The sequence below is a fragment of the Mycteria americana genome, chromosome 3 (genome assembly GCF_035582795.1).
Source record: "Mycteria americana isolate JAX WOST 10 ecotype Jacksonville Zoo and Gardens chromosome 3, USCA_MyAme_1.0, whole genome shotgun sequence".
In the NCBI taxonomy this organism is placed as follows: Eukaryota; Metazoa; Chordata; class Aves; order Ciconiiformes; family Ciconiidae; genus Mycteria; species Mycteria americana.
Window position 1 is genome coordinate 72,071,457 of NC_134367.1, and position 22,793 is coordinate 72,094,249.

The 22,793-nt window shown below is 37.4% G+C and overlaps 1 protein-coding gene across 1 annotated transcript in view; it reads left to right on the top strand.

The window, feature by feature from the left end:
* SYNE1 (spectrin repeat containing nuclear envelope protein 1) overlaps positions 1 to 22,793 on the top strand; it is a 269,690-nt gene that overhangs the window by 108,340 nt on the left and 138,557 nt on the right. Inside the window, exons 55-71 of the mRNA XM_075498968.1 lie at positions 1,064 to 1,200; positions 2,147 to 2,324; positions 4,416 to 4,598; positions 6,166 to 6,309; positions 6,641 to 6,796; positions 8,550 to 8,714; positions 9,867 to 10,039; positions 10,899 to 11,052; positions 11,342 to 11,485; positions 13,830 to 13,994; positions 15,334 to 15,651; positions 16,405 to 16,560; positions 17,242 to 17,412; positions 18,191 to 18,517; positions 19,844 to 19,996; positions 21,282 to 21,449; positions 22,444 to 22,620. Coding sequence (XP_075355083.1) covers positions 1,064 to 1,200; positions 2,147 to 2,324; positions 4,416 to 4,598; positions 6,166 to 6,309; positions 6,641 to 6,796; positions 8,550 to 8,714; positions 9,867 to 10,039; positions 10,899 to 11,052; positions 11,342 to 11,485; positions 13,830 to 13,994; positions 15,334 to 15,651; positions 16,405 to 16,560; positions 17,242 to 17,412; positions 18,191 to 18,517; positions 19,844 to 19,996; positions 21,282 to 21,449; positions 22,444 to 22,620 — 3,069 coding nt within the window. The remainder of the gene's footprint in view (positions 1 to 1,063; positions 1,201 to 2,146; positions 2,325 to 4,415; positions 4,599 to 6,165; positions 6,310 to 6,640; positions 6,797 to 8,549; positions 8,715 to 9,866; positions 10,040 to 10,898; positions 11,053 to 11,341; positions 11,486 to 13,829; positions 13,995 to 15,333; positions 15,652 to 16,404; positions 16,561 to 17,241; positions 17,413 to 18,190; positions 18,518 to 19,843; positions 19,997 to 21,281; positions 21,450 to 22,443; positions 22,621 to 22,793) is intronic.

Consider the following 22,793-nt stretch of genomic DNA (forward strand, 5'->3'; position numbering starts at 1 on the left):
GAACATTCAATTTTGTGCTGATAGACTATTACAAACTGTTTACAATGTATATTTTCAATCATCCTTATTTTTATATATTCAGAAACATGATTTGGGGACTTCCTTGTCCCACTTCCATGTCCCCGTTCAAATTTGTCTTCACTTTCGTACGATCTGTTTCCTAAGTTTATATTGTACATTTCTTCCAGAATGGCACTTAGATTTATCCAAACTAATCCGTATGTGCCAAACACTCTGGCCTGCCTGTACTGCAGAACTTCTGCCATGGTGAATGTAACTAGCTAGAAGATTGTCTTTTCTCCCTGGTAGTTTAAGAGGAATGCCTGAAGAATTTAGTTTCTAGTGAGACAAGGAGCCAAGTCTGCACTGCTCATTATGCTGGAGTAGCTGGCGGGATTCCGCAGTGGAGATGCTGTGGACGTCAACAAGGACTGTTTTTGTTGGAGTGGTTATCACACCTCTCCCAGTGACGTAAGCTAAGCCAACAAAAGCATTTTTTCTGTTGGCTTAGCTGTCTCCAAAGCAAGAGTCTTTCCACTGCAGCAATGACAGGCAGTAACCCATTTACTCTCACGGGATTGTGAGCAGCTGTACTTTTACATTATGAAGCCCTTTGTGAAAGAGACGAAGCTGTTAAAAGCTTTGTGCCTAAATTAATTTTTTGGATGCAGCTCAAAAACAGTTTTTATGGAACATGCTAAACTCAAGCCAACAGGCTAATTATATTTATATAAACGTATATTATTTGCTATTCCCTAATTGTATGTACTTTTATATGTATACAGCTAACTAACAATACCATAGCTCATTTATTAAAATGAAATTTATATCTTAAATTGTTCTTTGAGACATTTTGAGCTAAGAAAGTTGAGGTTTCCAGAAATTTGGTCTCTAGAAGCTCATAATTTCAAATAAACTTCTGTAGGTTTGACTGCTAAAATACTCTTGAAAGTAAACATGCATAGATCATAAATGAAGTTGAATTTAAATTCTGATCAATTTTGATTCAAAAGATTTTTTTTAATTTACTCACCAATGTTGTTCATTTGTTTTGCTTTAACAGGAAACATTGGATGCTCTGGTAAAGTCTGAACATATGACAGATGAGATCAAAACTCAGTTAAATGATCTTTGTAGATTTTCCAGAGATTTGAGTACTCATTCTTCAAAAGTTTCAGGGTTGATTAAGGAGTATAACAGGTACACATTCATCTTGTTTATAGTTAATCAATCCCGTGTGTGTGTGTGTGGGCATGAGCTGTCTTTTAGGGAACCATTAATTAGAATTTTAGAATTAGATACAGAGGTATACAATGGTTAGAATCATTATTTTGATTTTGGTGTCAATAGAGCTTGTAAAAAGTAGCAATTTGGGGTTTTTTTTCTAAAAGCCAGGCTATGCCACTAAACTCCGCTGAAACTAATGTATATCCACACCTGACCTATTTCAGGAGGAATCCTTGTAAGAAGCTGTGAGGTAGTGCTGTGGCCTATTTGTCTGAAGGAGGAACAAGCTATACCAGCCATTTAAGATCTTTTTCTTAATATTGTCCTTCAGTTTACCCTTCTTTGACTAGCTGGTTCCCTGAAACAGGCAAGCTAGCATTTGCTTGCTTTCATGCTTTCTCTCAGGTCATTCTAGCTGATTTACTTGAGAGTAATGACACCTGCATTTCAGACACAAGATTCTGTTGTCTCTTGCAGGGGGTGATAGCGTTTGGCTTCTGTAGCTGCAGAAGAAGGGTGTGATGACCCAGATTGATCCCTTCTAAAGTTACGAACTTAACTGAGCCACAGAAGTTAGAATTATAATTACTGTAGTTCCACATCCTGTCCCTAGAGAGAGAAAGGGGCTTGCAGAAACTGTTCCTGCTTGGTGCACTAAGTCAGTCTCTGGAAACACTTAGACCTGTCATATCTGTGACAGTTATGTCCTAATTTACGTGCTTCACTTTCAAGGAACTGAAAGCTTCTAATGGATTTCCTGCTGCCTCAGTTAAGTGCTTAAAGTTGGTAGGAGGAATCCATGTTAACCTAACCTTACCATTATATTTCAGAGAACTAAGTAATAGCATTGTCACCTAACAGAGCCCTGCCTTTTCTCCCTCCCTTGCTCTCTTCTTCTTCCCTGATGTGATAAACCCAGCCTCTGCCTGCAAGCTTCAAAAGGATGTCAAAGCAAAGAGCAGATCTTGCAGCAAAGGTTTCGGACGGCTTTCAGGGACTTCCAGCAGTGGCTGGTCAACGCAAAAGTCACCACAGCCAAATGCTTTGATGTGCCTCAAAATATCACTGAAGCTTCAGCCAGTCTGCAGAAAATACAGGTAACTCTGTAGCAGTAAAATATTAGTCTAAGGGAGAACGAATCAGTTTCATATAAAGATCAGATTGAATTGTTTGGTTAATTAGTATTTTTTGTTAATGTTGTTATTGTCAACACTAAAGGTGACTAATTGCAAGGAAATAAACAGTTATTTATTTTCTTTTTTAATCTAGTTTGTTTAGTTTAATTGTTGGGCTACAGTTTGTACGTAGTCATTGTCTCTCATAGTAGTTTTCCTTGTTTGTTTCTTTTTTACAATAGGAAAAAATATGTTTTTAAAGTAGGAGAGTACTGTAAAATTAGAACGCTATCAGAATTGGGACTTATTACCTGGAATTCTTTCAAAATTATGTAAATATTTTTCCTCATATGTAAGAGTAGAGCCCTTATAGTGGAAGAACAGAGTTAAAATGTATGCAGTGTGAGCAGGCATTTTAAAAGTATATTTTTCACATAAAGCTAAAGCAAGCCCAAACAACTCTGTGGAAATGAATGCCAATTAAAAGTTTATTTTAGTAAAGCAAGTGAAAGAAATACTTTTATGAATTGAATATAATTATAATTTTAACTGAAAATTAGCAAAATGAGAATTACATAATGAGACTGTTAAAACTTCAGTTAGATAGTATAACAGCAGAAATTCATATCAATTTCTCAGAAAATACCAAGACCCAAATCACTTCCTCCTCCTTTTGGTAAATTCACTTTCCCTTGCTTAAATGGTTTACTTAAAAGTGTAAACAATGCTGTATTAATATATCAAATCTTTGACTACCCCAAAGTGAGAATACGTTTAGAGGAAATATCAGGGGAAAAAATCCTAGTAGTTTTTGACATTAAATATAAGAGTTTCAGCAAGGTGGGTTTTTTTTTTTTTCCAACAGTGGTAAGGTTTTTTTTCTTTATCACTGCAGCCCCTTCATAGCATAAGACCTTACTTTGTTCTCCTCCTCCCTGAAAGCTGCTTTGGATGAAATAAACTTTTTTTGATATGCAGTAACTGCTTTAGGACTTCTAGAGATGTCTTGGTAACCTGTATAAAATTAAGAGTTTATTTTTATTAGAAGTTAATGTTCTGTCTGTTAGCACATTTGACATCATTAAGTCACAAGGCAATGATATCTTTGATTTTAATATAGCTAGAACTTGAACCAAGTATCTCAAAGCTAACAAACCCTTTGCATTCTCTGCTAAGGCCTCCGGTGTAACACAGAATCAGAACCTGACTTAGTAATTTTTGTATCAAGCCTGTTACTTCTGAACGTGGATGTAACCTTATGATTACGGTTATAAAACTATTTGTGTATCACATAGTCATGATAGTAACAGTTTAAAATATTGGTATTTAAGACTGCTAAATTTCTTTGAGTACTAAATGCTCACAAAGTCTTTTCATAATTACCAGTTATAAGAACATTATCCCAGTACATTGGAATTTAAAATTCTGGCTGTTTCCTTACATTTCTGTACAATTCTTGCGCATGCATTTTTCCATACACTTCTTGCACACCAGCATTGTGCAAGATTTCCGTGAAGAAAAATACTTTCAAAGAGGGAAGGTAAATTAAGGATGCAAAGGGATAAATCACACAGCTTAGACATTGCTCAGGGTCTAAGCATCAGCCCACACCCCTACATGCTCGTTGGAAGTCCAGTGTGGCTGTCGCCCGTGGGCAAGGCTTCAGTCCTGTGTGTGCCTCAGAGTGGGCGCCAGCTCCTGCTGTTACCTGTGCCAGGGTACTGGTTCCCTGAAATGAAACTGTTACCACTTTCTGTAGCATGGAGATTTAAAGAAGTGTAATACCCAACTAAATGACCAGTAATTGTCTCATGAAACGCAGAACATACAGGTAATCCTAGAGTCTTAATATATACATTATTTAGACACATGGCACTTCTGGATTAAGTAGCTGTTGTCCCTAAATCCCATAAATATGAACGATATGAAAATGGAATGTACCAAAAGATGAATTAGCATGTTAACGAGCAGAAACAATAAACTCCTATCCCTGTTAAATTTTCTGAGAGGTTGCCATTGACCTTTACTGGGACCTGAAGTCCACTAATTAGCTTCTTTTATTACTATTTTTAGGAATTCTTATCAGAAAGTGAGAATGGACAACAAAAACTAAACCTGGTAGCATCCAAAGGAGAACTGCTGTGCTCTGTTTTACCAAAGGAGAAGGCTAAAGTTATCCAGGACAAATCTGCTACTGCTAAAGAAGATTGGAAAAAATTTATCACCACCCTCCACCAGAAGGAATCTGCATTGGAGGTATTGAACCAGTCACAGTGGGGAAAGATTGGATCTAAATTTCCTCTTTGCTTTTTGTTTCAAACAGCACAGTTTAGATTTCATATATAGCTGTAAGTGTTTATGATGTGACAGAACTAATAAATTGCCGTTTTAAAAAAGTCTCATTCTTCTGCTTACATTTTACTTTTGTTTACTTATATCCTTACGACCTGATTCCACTTTGATTTAAGTGGGGTGTTTCATGCAGAAGGGTGTTGTTCAGAGTAACTGAAGGTAGCAAAGACAGCAATTGCTTAAATTCATTAACATGAGTCTCATCAAATATACTGGATTACTGAAACACATTTTCTTTTTTAAGGACTGTTTTAGCACAGATTTCTGACACTGTTGCTGATTGAATACTCCCAGTACAGTGGGTAAATGTTGTCTCTCTTATTGCAAACTGGTGAAATGTAATGATTTATTTGAGCAACTTTTAAAATAAACCCCAGTGCCTTTCGCTGTTCAGAACTCACAATTCAACCAGCACAGAAAGTGAATATCTTAAAAACATAATCTCTTTTAAGGTCATAGGTTTTAAGGTCAAAACGTCTTAGCTGGAATTCCCTGCATAGCGTAGGAGAACTAAAGTTCCTAGGCATTCCTGTTTCAAACCAGGGCTGCCTAGTCAGCTGAGAAAAAGTTTAAATACATTTAATACATCATGTAGGAAAGCCTTTAAAAAAAATTTTTCACGTAGCAAGGACTTACCTTTCTTCGTCGCAGGGTTGACATGGAAAGAAGACATCCTTAGAGGTTAATCTTTTTGAGCCAAGCATTTTTCAGTCTTACAGGCTTAGTTTTTAATTCTGATGTTTAGTTTAAGAGATAAGGCTATAGCTAAAAAGAAAATTAAATCAGTCTGGGGTAAAAAAAAATAAATGAACTAGGGCACAAGAACTATGCTGTTGAGGTTTCTATTCCATATGGATTATTTCAGATGCTCTTTTTTTTTAATCATGCAGAATAAGCCTACAAGAAAAATATGCAGGCACTGAAGGAATGCCTACATATGCCTTTTCGCACACATTTTTATAACCAAAATTTTACACTAAAAAAGAATATAATCAGAAATGATCCCCAGGATTGGGTTGAACTTAGTCATATATCACCTAGGAATAGTGGCAGCCCATTTAAGGAGGGGTCAGTGTGAATGACTGCAGTCAGATGTCAGGTAATTTGTATCCCAAATTAGCCTTTTTTCAGACTGCCTTAGTTGTGTGAGTTACATTTACATGGAGTCAAAACTCATAAGATCTGTAAAGCTTTCAGTTCAGAGGAAATTTGCTTCAGCCTCCCCTCAACTGTGTAGACATATCCTACATTGTTGCCTCTATTTTTCCTCTTAAAGAAGTGCTCTCAGACTTTTCTTTCAGTGTCTGTTTGTGGGATGGGAAGGAGCAGAGCTGGTGTAATTTATTTTGAAGAGTTGTGTGGTGTTTGGCTGCAATTGTATATCATTTTTGTGTGCTTGATCTGTGTGTTGTGCATTACAGTTATGCCCAGTGCAGTGGGACTGTTGATAAAATTGTGCATGTCTTCCCAGAACTTAAAGATCCAGATGAAGGACTTCGAAGCAACTGCTGAGCCTCTGCAGGAGTGGCTGACCGCAACTGAGAGGGTGGTACAAGGAAGTAGCAGTCGGCTCCACGATCTTCCTTCCAAGAGGAGAGAACAGCAAAAGTTGCAGGTGACTTCTTAGAAGTCTTTGTAACACAGCAAGACTTTCTGTCCCATCCTCCTGGCCTCATTGATTCCTTACAAAAGCTTGATCATTCTAGCATCCTGACCTCTAAGTAAGATGACAACTGGTTTCAAGGATTGCTGTTGATGATCCTGTTCCATCAGGTTTTGCATCTCCACATTTCTTATGACATGCTGCTTCATTGCTTTAGCCATATGGTGTGCCTTTCTCAGCAAGCTTGCCATATGTCACTTCTATTTTTCATGGGGCCTTCATGCTTCTCTATTTCCTGCTTTCTTGCACCCACTCTTAATATTACCGTGCTTGTGCTTTACAGTCTGTCCTTGAGGAAATAAGCTGCCGCGAGCATCAGCTCAACAGGCTAAAAGAGAAAGCTCAGCAGCTGTGGGAAGAGCAAGCTGTCAGCAAAAGCTTTATGCGCAGAGTGTCTCAGTTGTCTTCTCAATATCTTACTCTAAGCAATCTGACAAAGGTAATGCACTCAGCGTATGTGCTTTTAAGCAGTTCATTTGATGTATGTGGGGGAAAAGAAAGACTGAAATGTGAAACACTGCAGTTGTCTTGCTTGTCTGCTGTGTGGTATGTCTGAGCTATCTTGTCTTTCACACTGGCTTTAGAGTGGGAAGTAAGGACCTGGATAGTTCCACGGACTGTCAACAAAATGGAATTGTGATATCTTTTTTTTTTTTCAAATGTGTGTTGATTAAAAAGTAAACCCCACCTGATAATCAAAATCAAACCTGATTATTGTATAATTTCAAGCATTGAAGACATTTATTTTTGTGGCACCTGAAAGAAGTATTTTTCAAAACTTAGGGGAGTTACTTTTTTTTTTACAAAATACAGAATACGGAAAAGTTATTACTTCATTGCATCTTATATTGATGATTAATTATTTGCATTGTCAGCATCTTCATCTAAAACTAATAGATTGGTCTTCTAAAAAAAATTACCTCTTAGGCTGCTTTTGAAGGTTCAAGGGGAGGCATAGGCCAAACTCTAAAGCATCACGCTAAGAACTGAGAGTTTAACCTAACTGTTTTGCTGAGTGGTACTTGACACACTTCACCATTTAATAGTTCTGCTATCTCTATTGTGTAAGCAGATAAGAAGGTCTTCTGTTTACAGTCCTTCTTTTGGACTGTTGTTTTTCACAAAGTTCCAGTCATAAAGGAGGCTTGATGTTGAATTAGGCTTATAGTTACCACAGTAATGAGAATAATTAAGGATATAGGAAGTGTGTTATGGGATAACAATTCAGTTCAGAGAGTATTTATGTTTGGGCAATTGCTAGTTTGTTAATTTCTATTTTTTTTGTGGAAATAAAAATTATAAAGCATATCTAGAGCTGTATGACTTACTGAAATTGATACATGGCCATAATACATTTTTATGACTGCAAAATGAAAAAGGGGAAGATGCCTGAGTTACTAACATTGGCTTGTGTGGACAGAACTTGTAGGAGATGTCAGGATGAGAAGAAGGAATCTGAGGCAGAGGATACATACGATCCAGCCTCTGAGAGAAATCCTGAAATTCTTTGAATAGCCATGAACGCTTGGGAAAGATCCCTCTCTGTAACTTCCTAAGCCTGTTTCACTGCCTTGACTTTAGTTCTCTGTCACCGTGTGAAATACACTCTGCTCTGTGTTCCTGTTCACATCAGGCCTTTTAGCAATGTAACTTGAGCATTTATTTTTCATTCGTATGAGTGTCAGTAATTTTTCAGAAGAATGGTTATGACAATGGGAGTCATTGAGGAAAACAGGTCTTTCTTTTCCAAGAATCAACAAAGTAATGTTGCTGCAATGGCATAGATTCACAGGCTAAAATCTGTCTTGTGCATTGACAGATTTCACAAGTTATCTTCAGTTGCAATACTGAAATGGAGTTTAGGTGAGATTTACCAGATGTTTAAGAAAAAGTGAAACTAGAAAACTCTCATCTACTTCAGGTGGGAGGAGACAATTAGTTGAAGATTTACATTTAGAAAACAAAAAAGGGCATTTCTGAAATTTTCATTTGTATATTATGTTTGGACAACTTGTTTGTGTGTGTGTGTATGCAAAATTGATTCCGTGCTCAAGTAAGTGTACTTGTAATCACCAATGTATGAAGAGAATTTCTGAGTATAGTTTATGAAACTCATTCTAAAGCCCATATGTAGGTATGGGGTAAGCAATCCTTTGAATAGCTGCTGGTGCTAATTGCTGTATGAATTGCAGGAGAAAGTTTCCAGAATGGATAGGGTCGTAGCAGAGCACCAGCAGTTCCTGCACAGTGTCAAGGACCTCCAGGACTGGGTGGCTGACGCAGTTCACATGCTGGATTCCTACTGTCATCCCACTGCAGACAAGAGTGTTCTGGACAGCCGGATGTTAAAGCTAGAGGTATGGAAACAATAGACTCCAAAACCTGCTCTTTTTAGATCTGTAAGAAGAATACAAATATAGGATACTTTATGTTAGTTGTTGCATATTAGTGTAACAACTGTTGTCGTTCAGACACTGATTTTCTATTTATTCAAAAATAACTCTTTTTATAGAAGAAAGAGCTCATTATTAGAAGTTTTCTCTAAGAAGGATATAGGGACCTTTATGACATGGAAAACTGCATATATGCAAATTCTTAAAAGAACTCAAAAGATGTTGTGTAGCTGCTAAAGGTTAAATGGAAGAAGTAGGATATTCACTTCTGTTAGTTTAATATATTATTTCCTAGATCTTACAGGTGATACGGATGATTCAGAACTGCTTTTCCTATAACTGATTGCTTTAAAAATGGTGACTACAGTTAAGAAAATAGCATCTATTGATATCACTGCAAAAAAGATGTTGAAGAGCAGTACTCAGAAAACAATACTTTTCATATTATTGATGTTTCCAATTTTAAGCTGTGGCCAAAATATGGACAAGTCCTTAAATTATAAGGATACATCAAAAAGCAAGAGATTGTAGCAAAATACTAAAATTGTATTTTGCCTTTTGTTCTCTGAGTCTTTCAGGTTCATGCTTTCAGGCTTTTCATGATTTTGCATAGTGGTAGAAGCTGTTTGCAACTGCGCAGCTCTAACTGCTGAAGTCTCTAAGCTGACGTTGCTGATAGTCTTCTGAGTTTATATGTTGGTACCTTGGTGTTGCAAATAGACCCTAGAGTTGTAGAACTGTATTTCGGCCCTGTAGAAGAGCTTTGTCATCACATCTTGTTTTCTCCATGAATGAGTCCTGCTATTTTCCATCTAAATGACATTCCCTTTGGAATGCCAGCTTTTCCACTCAACAGTACCTTCTGATACACTGTAAGTACCTGCACAGATTCCATGAAAACTTCCCTGTCAACTAAGATTGTTTTTAGTGGTCTAAAGCTACCCTTTGAAAATCACTTTTTACTTGTGAAGCCCAGCTGTGAACCCCACTGTCCTTCTTCCAACTGACTGTTTGTACAAGCTGCTGAATTCAATCAGCTCATTTTCCAGTAAAGCCAGTTAGTATATTCATGCACAGTTAATGATAAAAGTAGAATAATATCCACTCACTTTTTAGGGACTGCTAGCAGTGAAACAAGAAAAAGAAATCCAAATGAAAATGGTTCTGACAAGAGGAGAATCTGTTCTGCAAAATACTTCTCTGGAGGGAGTACCAGTGATTGAACGGCAGTTGCAAACCCTGAAGGACAGCTGGGCTTCTCTTCTGTCTGCTTGCATCCAGTGCAAGAGGTAAAAAGGGTATGAGGTGCAGAATGATGCTTAGTAATACAGTGCTGTCAAAATTTTTGAGAAGTTAATTCCCAGACTTTTATTATTACAGGAGTCAAATTCATGTAAAATGACTGCATGTGCCTAACATTGCAGGTCTAGAGGCCTTAAGTGACATTCATTTGAAGGGGGGGGAAACTGTGAGGGATCTAAGCTTTGTTAACACTTATTGTCAATATACTCTTAAAAGTGGATTCCATGTTCATAATCTTGTTGTAAATTTTACTTTGAGTTGCACTTGATGCCTTGAATTGTTCTCAGAAATGAGAAGATCTTTAATGGTTGCTCTGTCAAGATCCTCTCTGGTGTTCCACTTGCTAGCATTTCACAGAAGGTACTGTAATTGCAGTGGCCAATAGTGATTCTTAAAGTGATAGAATAAAGAAATACAGGGGAAAAAATGCAGCCTTCTTTGGTGGAGCATCACTAGTTGCAAATATTTCGATTTAAAACACCAAAGGTAATTAAATGTTAGAATGCAGCAATCTTGAATGCATGCAAAGGGACAGAAAATTTCTGGTTCTGAATCTTATGCTTTCAGTTGCATTTTATTTACTAAAGCTAGAACATGTCAGCTAGCTATATAACTTACAGACCTCTTTAATATTCCAAGTTTGGAAAACTTAATTTCTCTTTATCAGCCAAACAGTGCTCCTAGTTAAAACCTGTAGAGTTTTAACAGCTCTGTCTCAGACTGCTTAGCTTGTGATATATCTTTCTTATAAATATAGTCTAGAATAACTGTATATGACTATATCTCACCGCTTAAATAATATGAGAACCTCCGCTATCACAATAAATATGTATTTTTAAATTACAGTCAACTGGAAGGAGCTCTCTCCAAATGGACAAGTTACCAGGATGATGTTCGTCAGTTTTCCAGCTGGATGGATAAAGTAGAAGCAAGTATGAATGCTTCTGAAAGGCAATATGCTGAACTGAGGGAAAAAACAGCTGCCCTCAGCAAAGCAAAGGTGTGTTTGCTTTACAGAATCACAGAATCACAGAATCATATAGATTGGAAAAGACCTTTAAGATCATCAAGTCCAACCATAAACCTAACACTGCCAAAACCACCACTACACCATGTCTCTAAGCACCTCGAAGCACCTCTAAGCACCTCTAAGCACTTTACAATAAACAAGTAACAAGCCCATATCACCTTATAAGCAACAAAAAAGGCTGAATAGCTGCAAGATTAGTCTGTGGTCTTGTTTTAATGCTGCCCGTTCATAAATGTGTTTTTCTCTTTCTGTTTTGCAGCTACTCACTGAAGAGGTGTTGAGTCACAGCAGCCTGCTGGAGACGATTGAAGTGAAAGGAAGTGGGATGGCTGAGCATTATGTCACTCAGCTTGAACTCCAGGACCTTCAGGAGCGGTATAAGTTTCTCAAAGACAGAACAAGGGTACAGTTTTTCTTGCTAGAACTCCCTCTTGTTTTGTTGGCAACAAGGAAAAAGATAAGGTCTTTTCATTGATCATTTATTTTAGTACATGTAAAATAAATGATCAATGAAAAGTTTGGGTATGGCTGTTTACAGAGTACTTTTACAGAGTAAAAGTATGGGGACAACTGTAACTTAATGTAACAGAAAGTTATTAGTGTGATTTATCAATCTGTTTTCCTGTACCACTGAGCTCCAGATCTTTTCAGAAAGGTTCTAAAAATCTGAATCTGAAAAAATCATCAGGTGAATAGTGTGAGGAATTCCACGTCAAAAGTCTCATTGACTTCAGCACAGATATGACTCTCTTTGTGACTGAAAAGCTGGAAGCACTTCTGAATCTGTGATTTGCATAAATGTATGTTTTGCAATAAATGAAACCAGTCAGTCAGGTAATTCACAAATGGTTGACAACTGTAGAAGCTTACTATTGAACACAAACCTTATTAGCAGGTACTGACTCTAATGTCAAAAGGCCCAGCATGATGAGTTCTGCATTTACTGATAAGTGTTAATATCATAGATCTGGAAAAGGTTAGGGCATAGACAGATAAAGACCAAGATGGGTTTTAATGGAAGATACAAGATAAAGAAGCAATAATAAAAGACCTGGTGATACATTAAAGGCTAGGTGATTATCTCCAGTTAACTCAAATTCTTCTGTGGTAATTAAATAATGCCTAATGTATGCTCAGACAGACAACTTTTCTTCATTACAGCAGTGTAGTAAAATTGAATTTTGTTGTCTCAATGATGTCTTTGTCCTGTGGAAAGGGCCAAAATTCAGTTTTTCAAATGCCTAAGTGATTCACTGTTTTGTGGTACTGTCTTCCACAACTGCAAAGAATGCAATGCACTATCTTTCTTTGGGCCTTCTGCGAATGAACTCACTCAGGTTTGCCAGAGGGATGAGTAAGTCCTGGGAAGTGCTAGTGAATATCTAGTATTCCTTTTAGCATGGGGATCCTCTATCCTTTACCTTTTTCTCTTGCACAAATCTATACAGACTGCCTGTATTTGCTCAGCTTGAGCAACAGCATGGGAACAATGAGAAATGGATGGTAGTTCACAGAGGCAAGAGCTCTGTACCTCTTTCCTCATGTAGCAAGAAGCATCCCTTCTTTCTCTTCCCACCTAATACCCCAGATGACTTTGGTCTTCCCCACTCCCAACTGTGGTGATGATAAGTGTCAAGAGTACAGTCAACCCTCAGAAAGAATTTCAAAGTTCAAAGCAAATAGCTGGAAAGTAAAGAATGGTCAAATCCTTTAGTAATCCTTTAGCCAAGTGGGAAACCTGACAAGCTTCCCCAAGGGTTTGTGGCCCAAGCCTGAGCAGACCAAGACCTGTAATTCCCCGCAGCTACTGTCAAGAGGCAAGAGAACTAGTCTGTCTTTCCCTCTTCCCACTACTGGCCATGGACAGGCCTTGTAAAAGATTGCCAATGCTTTTCTTTTCTTCCTTCCTTTCACTACCTAGACCTGTTAGGAATAGGTAAAGCAGACAGTAGGTTCATGGCTGCTGTTTATGAAAGTGTTTTCCATTTTATGTAGCCTGCTGCCCTGGGATGCAGCCTGTCTTGCCTCCATCTGAACTCGATTCCCCATTCCCATAATTTCTTAGACGGTGTGAATTACATGTAGTATACTTTTCTTGCACATAGAAAGACTAGTCTAGTGCTAATATATGCCACCTTTCCTGCTGTACCTGAGATACGGTAATATTTTAGTGCTGGGTTGTGAAATTATTGTAACTTGCTCACCCACATACAGAGAAGACTTGCAGAAGTTTCTCACTGCTCTGTAGGAACTGCCTGAAAAGGACTTGGGTAGTTTTCAAACCTAAAAGTATTAGATACTCTTAATAGAAGATTATTATTCCATTGGCAAAAAAATTCATCCGAAGAAAAAATATGCAATTTCTAAGCTCATACTCTTATTAATCACTTGAGTAAAGTGAATTTAAATTGGTATAAAAATTAAGCAGGTCTTTTGTTATTAGACACTAAGGTGTTATTTAAAAGTGATCCCAGATCAAAACTTCAAATCCCAGAAGTCACAAACTTAAGTGAAGAACCTTTTAGGATAAGTATCTGTATTCCCATATTTGCCCCCTCTTTCCCCATAATTGATCAAACCATCCTCAGAATCCAAGTACTCTTGAATTCTAGGAAAGCTCAGCATCAGATGCAAACTTTTCACCTTGATGGAAGTCTGGGTTTTATGTTTTCTTGGTTTGATGATACACTAAGATAGATATATATATATATATATACACACATATATGTAAATATTTTAACAAGCAGGAGGCAGTAACAAAAGCTGAAGGACTGCTTAACTTACATCAAGAGTACCAAAGAAATCTGAAGACCTTTGAAGTATGGCTGGAGAAGGAACAGGAAAAACTTGACTGTTTATCACATCTTGATGGTGATGCCCAGAAACAGGAGGCAACACTCCGAGACTTACAGGTACATAATGTGTGACACCCTAAGTAAAAAAAAAGAAATCCTACTTGTAAAATAACAGAATATTATTAATTACCAGAAAAAAATTGCATCTCTTTTTTTGTCTCGAGAACAGCTTGGAATCACATTATATATAAGTACTTTGCTGCTCAAAAGTGGTTCCAGTAAAGTCAATGGAAACATTGTCACTCATTTCCAGAAAGAAGTGTCAGGCCTTGAATGAATTCCCCAGGCATACTAATGCTTTCTTGCAAGTACTGAATTTGTTTTGGATATTGGCCTACCTCTTCTTTTCCCTGTGTTTCATAGAATATTAAAAGTATTCTTTTCATTGGGTCTTCCATCTTTTATTGCTTACAGTACAGATGCATCTACTTCCAGTCAGTTCCAGTCATGTAGGCTAGCTGCCATGGTGAGGTGGGAAGACGATTACTGAATCGCTTACGTGACAGTGAAAAGTGAACCTGTAGTACTTCAGTAATTTCCCAGTTATGATCTTAAGATGGCTTAAAATACTTTCATACCTGTTGTTGAATTAGCAAAAGGTCTGTACTTGAGTTGTCAAATATTTATTACTTTATTCAGGATACTGGGAAGGTCTTTGTATGATCAGGGACTCTGCATATATGTCTTGTTATTATAGTTTACTTTAGAAAATCTGAATCCATTTTGAAAATCTGAATATGTATCTCAAATATAAACGAAGACAACAAGCAACTGTATTTTGTTAAGGTAATTTCCTGGTTATGTTTTCTAATCAGATTGAATCCCTTCATACTTTCTATTCAAGTTCTATTAACCACGAAAATACCTCACATGCCCAGAAGAGGGTATCAAGAATTATTTTGGAATGATGTCTCAAATATATGTAAAAATAAATAGGTTTGTTTATTGTAAAAGATTAAAGCCTCACATTGTTCCTTGTTTTTAAACAGATTCAGTTTTAGAGTCAGTCTTACAGTCTGCTTGCCACAGCTGGAAAGTTTTGAATTTAAGGCTGTGCTGAATGGATTGCATCCATCTCATGCCAGCTCAGGCAGCTGATGTTTCAGAACTCATGATAAACTTAGCAGGAGGGGAAAGAATTTAATGCGTGCTTTGTCAATAATTTTCTCCAATTCAGTTGTCGATAATAGTGATACTCAGTTTGCTTTGTAAGTGAGCATGCCGTCATAGGTGTTCTTAGAGACAGTGTAATATAAGTTCAACATAGATAACTAAAGGGAATATCTAGATAACGTGAGGTAACTGCCTTTGTGTTAAGTAGAACCAAGGCTTTGTTTGCCATGTGAGAATGAAAGCTGTTAATGTAGGGTATGTATCCATAACTCTGCCTTTACAGGAGCTGCAGGTCCACTGTGCAGAAGGACAAGCATTATTGAATGCTGCTGTCCATGCCAGAGAGGAGGTGATTCCCTGGGGCATTCCCCAGATAGAAGACCGAGCCCTGGAATCCTTGCGGCAGGATTGGCAAGTTTATCAGCACAGGCTTTCTGAAGCAAGAAGCCAATTAAATGCCACTGTGAGCAGACTGAGGTTAATGGAGAAAAAATTTCAGAAGGTTAATGACTGGCTGACAGATCTGGAGGAGAAGGTTGCTATCAGGACTGGGAGGCAGTCTGGTAGAGCAACAAAGGAGATGCAGCTGCAACAAATGAAGGTAAATATAGTTAAGGCATTCCTTAAGCAAAATACCATGTGAGGTTTCCACATCAGTTCCTGGTCACACTGTGAAAATGACAGGAATCATTGCAATTTTTTCTGAGGTGGTGCCTAGAATGATGGATCCAAGAGAGCTTCGTGCCTTCTGGGTCCAGGTTCCTCCCATTTTACTGGTAAAGGTATGGCTATACCAATGGTGAAATCTCATAGGGAGATCTGGAATTCGTAGGCTCTGTGGTATATGAAGGCATAACTAAGGACAAAGATTGGTCCTGGAGTGGGACAGTGTTAATATTGTAACAAGAATAAAACGTGACCAACTGTGTTGTGAAGCCTCTGCTGTGTTGATGTAATAATTCTCCTTTAGTCACTGCAAGGAGAAGACATGGTTCTGAATAAAAACAAGAAGCAGATTTGAAGAGATTCAAGGTTATGCTTTACAGTCACCTTTAAAATTTCAGGCAAATTCTATAGGAAGTCTAGGTTGCATTTCTATGATTATTTGGGGGGTGAGGGGAGAAGTATTGATCTATTGTAATGAAATGCAGGCCATATGGTATGATAAAACTTCCAGCATACTCGTTACGTTAACCTTCATCAGATTCTGTTTTATTTTCCTGTTGTAAATCCATGTTTACAACAATGTATTTGTTTTCTTTTCAATGATTTCCTGACTTAGTTACCAATAAATTCCCATTGTGTTTAAGATGTTTGAATCAGTCATGTAAGCTGGATAATGTCTTTGTCATAGAAGTGGCATGAAGAAATTCCAGTCTACAAAGATGATGTGGAGGAAGTTGGGGTATTGGCTCAGCAAATACTAGAGGAAAGTCTCACTGCGAGTAGAATGGGAAGCCAGGCTACACAGCTTACATCTCGCTACCAAACTCTTCTTCTTCATGTCTTGGTAAGTAATGAAAATTAATTCATTGTAACATCATAAATTGTCAGTTAAGAAGCAAATATAAACAGACTTTCTTAATTAGACTTTATCTATAGACTCAATAATACAATATCCACATATATATTCATATATATACACACATACATGTAGATTTCATTGGACTAAGTGCATTGGAGAACCGTAATTGGGATAATGCCCTTCAAAAATACTCAGTATTAATCAGATGTTGTTACTGTCTTTTTTGGCAGTTTCAGGAGAGAAATTCAGAATTCAGTATGTTTGAATGCTGAATGACCTCTAGAGAAATGTTTTCAGGTTATCACTGAAACACATAGGTATGGGGAAAATTTGAATTGATAAGGTACAGTCTTCAGGTCACTTTAAGTAGTAAGTGTCTTGTAGTACCATAATCACAAGTCACAATTCAAATTTCAAAATATAAGTACCTTTTCAGTGTTTAGTATTAACTCAGTTTTAGCATCAGTGATTGCTATATGTACACCTTGACAAGACCCCAGTGAGAATTACCTGCTAGATATGAAAGAACTCAAACCCTATGTGTTTAATCTTAGTATATCAGGTTTTATTAATAAATAGCAATTTATTGCTATCTTTAGCCAGTAGCAATGATTAACATCTGGGTGGTTCTTGTTTCTTCCCCCTACCCTCCATATTTGTTTGTAGGAGCAAATAAAGTTTCTGGAAGAAGAAATACGCTGTATGGAGGAGTCAGAACTGGCTTTTAGTGCTTACACAAATTGGTATGGAGCTACTAACAAGAACTTCAGAAATGTGATCACCAAGTTTGACGTGGTTGATAAGACAGCAATGGAGAAAAAAGTGCAGAAACTAGAGGTACAGCTTTCTTGAATGCAATTTTTGCTTCTGTTCACCAAAAAGAGGCTATTTTTTAACGTGCATCTTAACAGCTGCTCAAAATTCTGACTTTACCTTGCCCAGAGAAGCTAACAGGATAAAGACTACCCAGTATAAAACTTTCTGTTCTCCTGTCATACACACATTAGATCGCAGTTTGGTTGTTGAGGTTATGAATAGTCCTAAATAATATAATCCTATCCTCCCGTAAGACTTGTTTGTATGTGTTTTGATTTAGGTTAAAACTTAAAATAAATTCCCCTCACAAGACATCCTGTCATCTATATTTTATAGCAGTGTGCACTGTGGCAAGAAATGCTTCCTATTTCTCCTCATTGAAATAACTCGGCAGTAAAATTCACATTTCATCTCAGAGTTGTAGACGAGTTTTTCATGTGTCCTGCAGCTTAAACATAATACGCTAAGGGAAAACTTTCATCTATTCCAGAACTTGGAGTATGAATCCTCTCCTTATAGCCCTCAGTTTCTGTCTTTATCTTCACAAGCCCAGTGCAGAACAGAAGTATTTGCTTTTTCTACTTCCTTCTAATTAACCACACCTTAATTCCAGGCAATTTTGTAGTGAAAAGTGCATTCAATTTCCCTAGCAATTCCTTCTGTGTCCTTAGCAAAATTAAAAAAAAAAAAAATTAGTTAGCCTCTCACTGATAATAGAACAACAATGAATTTTAAAAAAAAAAGAAAAAAAAGGCAAGAGCTTGCATACATTTTCTGTTACCACACACTTCCTTCACAGCTGCTATTGAGTGATATGGACATAGGCCACAGTTTACTGAAATCTGCCCGTGAGAAGGGGGAGCGAGCTATAAAGTACATGGAAGAAAATGATGTTGACCAGTTAAGAAAAGAAATTGGAGATCATGTGGAACAGCTTGAAGAGCTGGCTGGCTCCATCAGGAAAGAGCACATGACTTCAGAGAAGTGCCTTCAGCTGGCAAAGGAGTTCTCAGACAAGTACAAGGCACAGACTCAATGGGTCACAGAGTACCAAGCCATCTTACATGCTCCTGCGGAGCCAAAGAGCGAACTGTATGAGAAGAAGGCCCAGTTGTCCAAATACAAGGTAAAAAGGGGTTATATCATTGTAGTATTGAATCGATTTTGACCTAGTGGACTCACAACATATCCTCTGATCCAGGTATCTGTTCAGGTTTCCTCAGTAGATGTATGACATATGTCTGATCTGGATGGCCAAATCAGCATCAAAGCGAAAAGATGCATGATACCTGCATCTACGAACCAGAGTGAGCACCTGGATTTGAAGTGTGAATGTCCTAATAAGGCTTCCACATCTGAAAATTTCCTGTTATGGAGCAAAATTCTTTGATGAGTACACATATGAGTAATTCCATTGATATCAACACAGTTAACTGCTGTTTAAGCAAGGATAGAAATCAGTTGGTCTTTCTTCACTGCAGACATTGCCTCTGTCATTGGCTTAATCAGCTTTCTGGTTAAAGCTGAGTGTCCCAGCTTAACTGACATCTAAGACAGTCAGCTGCTACGGCCTCCTCTGTTTTTAGTTAGGATTTTAATGAAGTGGTTTGTTGTGGGGGTTTTTTTTTCCAGTTGTAAAAATGAGTAGAAAAAATTGACAACAAACCCCATTGTTTCTCTTAATGATGTTTTTGTAAAATACTCCAGGATTACAGGTGCTTCATAAGATGTGTACTGGGTCTGGCTGGGATGGAGCTACCTCTCCTTGAAGCAGCCCATATAGTGCTGTGCTTTACATTTGTGGCTAAAAAGTGTTGCTAACAAACAAATGTTTTGGCTATTGCTGAGCAGTACCTGCACAGCATCAAGGCTTTCTCTCTGAAACTGCCCACTGCTCCTCTCTGGCTTCAGTACTCAAAGTCGTATGTCATAGCTGTGTGCTTGCTTTCTACATGTTTAGGGAGCTGGTATCTCACTGTCATTTTATAGATGCTGGCATGTGCCATGCTGTCTGAACCAGTGGCACAATGACATAACAGATCAGTTTGCATACTCTTGACTGTACAGTCTTATGCACTCATCTGCACACTGTCTCATTAAGGGGATGGCTTTGGTGATACTTTCCCACCTATTTGCAGAATTTGTTCCTCTGAGCAAGTTTTATCCCTAGCACTTGCCCCTTCACACATATTAACTCCCTCTCTTTCACCAGCTCCAGATTATCAGCTGTGCTACTAGCCACTCACAAAATGAGCAATTGCTCTTAGATGCCTGCAAAGTTGTTGTCTCAGGGCATGGCTGAGAAAGATAGTCCTGTAGTGGTAGCAAAGCTCTTCTCATCTGGAAAGGATGATATATACCATGGTAGAAGACTGTGCTTCAGACCAAAGGGAAGTTAGCAAAATAGATCTTCAGTGTTCAATATATATTTCAATTCCTGCTTGCATTGTAGTCCATACAGCAGACTGTTCTGTCCCATGAGCCTTCAATAAAATCAGTGATTGAAAAGGGAGAAGCACTTTTTGATCTGGTGAATGATACGACTCTAAAGAACAACATTCAAGACCTTCAGAGCAGTTACCAGGAACTTTGCAGCACAATAAAGGTAAAAAGTCAGAAGAAAACTCTAGGTTCTTTCAATTTGCTGTATTTTTTCCCCTCTTTAATAAGAAGGTGACTATTTGTTTCATGCTGTCATGTCACACCCTGTACACAGAGCCAGTTAGATTAATTTTTTTTTTTTGGGGGGGGGGGGGGGGGATGATTCTTAAATATGGAAAGAACTTCTACCTAAATAAATCTAACAAGAGTAGCTGAAATGAATTTTGAGTGTGACAGGTGAAGTCTTTATAGCACTAAGGAGAAATATATCAGTGACTAGTTTGTACTATTGTTACTATTTTTAATTGCATTGAATAGATTTCTAAATACATTATTTCTTGAAGGGACAGATGCCCTTAAATTATACCATTTCATCTCTTGTTTCTGCTAGATCTTGCACAAGCCCTGTTTAATCTAGTTGAGTGGTTGAATGGAAGTCACTGGAGAAAATGAACTGCAAGATGGATATAATTTAATTCAGCAAGGGCATTATTAATTAACATTGATTCGTTAGTCCACATGTATGTAGTACTTTGAAAGATCTAATACTTCTAAATATGTCCTAAAGTATGATTATTCCTAAAGCTTTTAATAGGTTATACTCCTAACAAGGATAAGCTCTGTAAACCACGTTAGTACTTGTGTTTGACCTAAGTACCTTTAATTGCCAATCCATCCACCAATAGCAGATGATTTTATTTTTTTCACAGTTGATTTCTAGTTTACAGACATTCCTCTGTTCTGTACCACAAAACTGGTATCTGTTGCATTAGATGTAATGTTGATGACTTAAATGTAGAGGAACTTATGAAAAATCTTTCTTTAAAAGAATAAATACATTTTAACTCAATGTGTACATTCTTAATTTGCCTACCACAATCCCAGGCAATAGTTGTAAGAAGCAGGGACCCAACCATAACATTGGTAGGTCATGTGCAATCTCTCAAAGAGCGTGTAATAACTGTTTCTAAGTGAACTTAATGCCAAGTTGACAGTGTTCCTTTTCTGAAAGTAAGGAAATCCTCAGTGTTTTCCTCAGTCTTCAAAGTATAGTATTTCATCTGGAGTGAAAATACTGCTCAGTACCACAGAGTTTATTCACACAAGGAATCCCTTTGATGTCTTCCTTAACAGTCTAATCATGTGAGAGTCCCTCACAGGAATATAAATTTAGAAGATAACTGTCTTACTATGCTTTTAAGGTCTTGCTGTTTTTTTGGTTTGGTTTTTTTTTTTTTTAATTCTTGTAATTACCTGAATATTTAATTTTGGTTATTGTGGACCTGCAGGCATACGTTGAAACCTTAGAGGTGAGAGTAAAAGAACATGAGGATTACAACAGTGATTTGCAAGAAGGGGAGAAATGGTTATTACATATGTCCAGCAGGCTGGTCAGCCCTGACGTCACGGAGAGTAACAGTCTTGAATTAATCACTCAGCAACTAGCTAACCACAAGGTGGGTTTGCTCTTGGGTAAATTTCCTTTGTCTGGTAAAATATAATTTTTCTTCTTTGCTTCTCTGTCTCCACTCCAGAGCTCTAGTATTTGTCATTCACTTGTTTTATTCCTCTTACTGCTAACTGTGTAAATAAGCATCAGTGTCATTAATGCAGTTAACAAATCTACCCTGCTGTTAGCACTGCTTCTTGGATGAGATTGCATCTGCACAAGAGCTTTGTTGTACATTTTTCTGAATTCTGTGTTAGATTTTTGCTGAGATGTCCCAGGAAATAGACCACAAAAAGCAGATTAGGGTCATTTTACTCCTAAGGCATTTTTTGCTCTGGCACTTTTAAGGATAAAAAAATATTTTAAATTTTCAAATCTTTCCCCGCACCCCCCCTCCCATTAGGTTGTAACATTTCTTCCATTGCTTTTATTCAAGGTACTGTTATGTTGCTATTAATGATAATGATTCACTACATCGATAGCCAATGCTTTCTGGAAGATTAAAGAAAGCAAAATCCAACCCTCCCCACCACTCCCTGAAACTGAGATTCCAAGAGCAAATATTGAAATCTTTTAACTCATTGTGATTACTGTGTTATTCTTTAAGTAACCTCCTTAGATAAAAATTTGACTCCATGATTCAGCATCAAATTTAGTCCTTGTTACTAGACAAGAGAAGTTGGTGGAGCCCTGGAGAGCATGCAACAAAGGAAGATTAAGGGCAGTCTTAGGGCATGAGCATATAATATTTACACATTATGACAGTGCTACTGATGTTTCTGTGGGATATCTGTGTACAGACTTTTGACAATGATTTTACAATGAGTATACACTCTAATAGCTTGACTATAACAATGCATGTTGTCTGAGAACTTTTTTCCAAATTTGAAGGCAAAGAGTGTTTAAGGGAAAAAAAAAACCAAACTCATTTAAAAAGCTGTAATGCAGAACATATTTTAAGTTTAAAATATTTCTTCAAAAGTATTTTATCTATTTCTTAGGCTATCATGGAAGAAATTGCAGGATTTGAAGATCGTTTGAACAACCTTAAGAGTAAAGGCGATTACTTGATCAGTCAATGCACAGAACACCTTCAAGCAAAATTGAAGCAAAACATACAAAGCCATCTTCAGGGGACAAAGGATAGCTATTCTGCCATATGTAGCACAGCCCAAAGAGTAAGTCTTGTTTCAAAAATGTTTTTATTCCATTTAAGAATAACACACATTATTATTTCTCTAACTACTTGTTTCTTTAAATGGTGTAAAACTCTTTCTACTGTTTCCATTTAAATTGAGTGTACAGGTTACTAATGTAGCACTTCATCTTTACTGTGCTACAGTTGAATTCC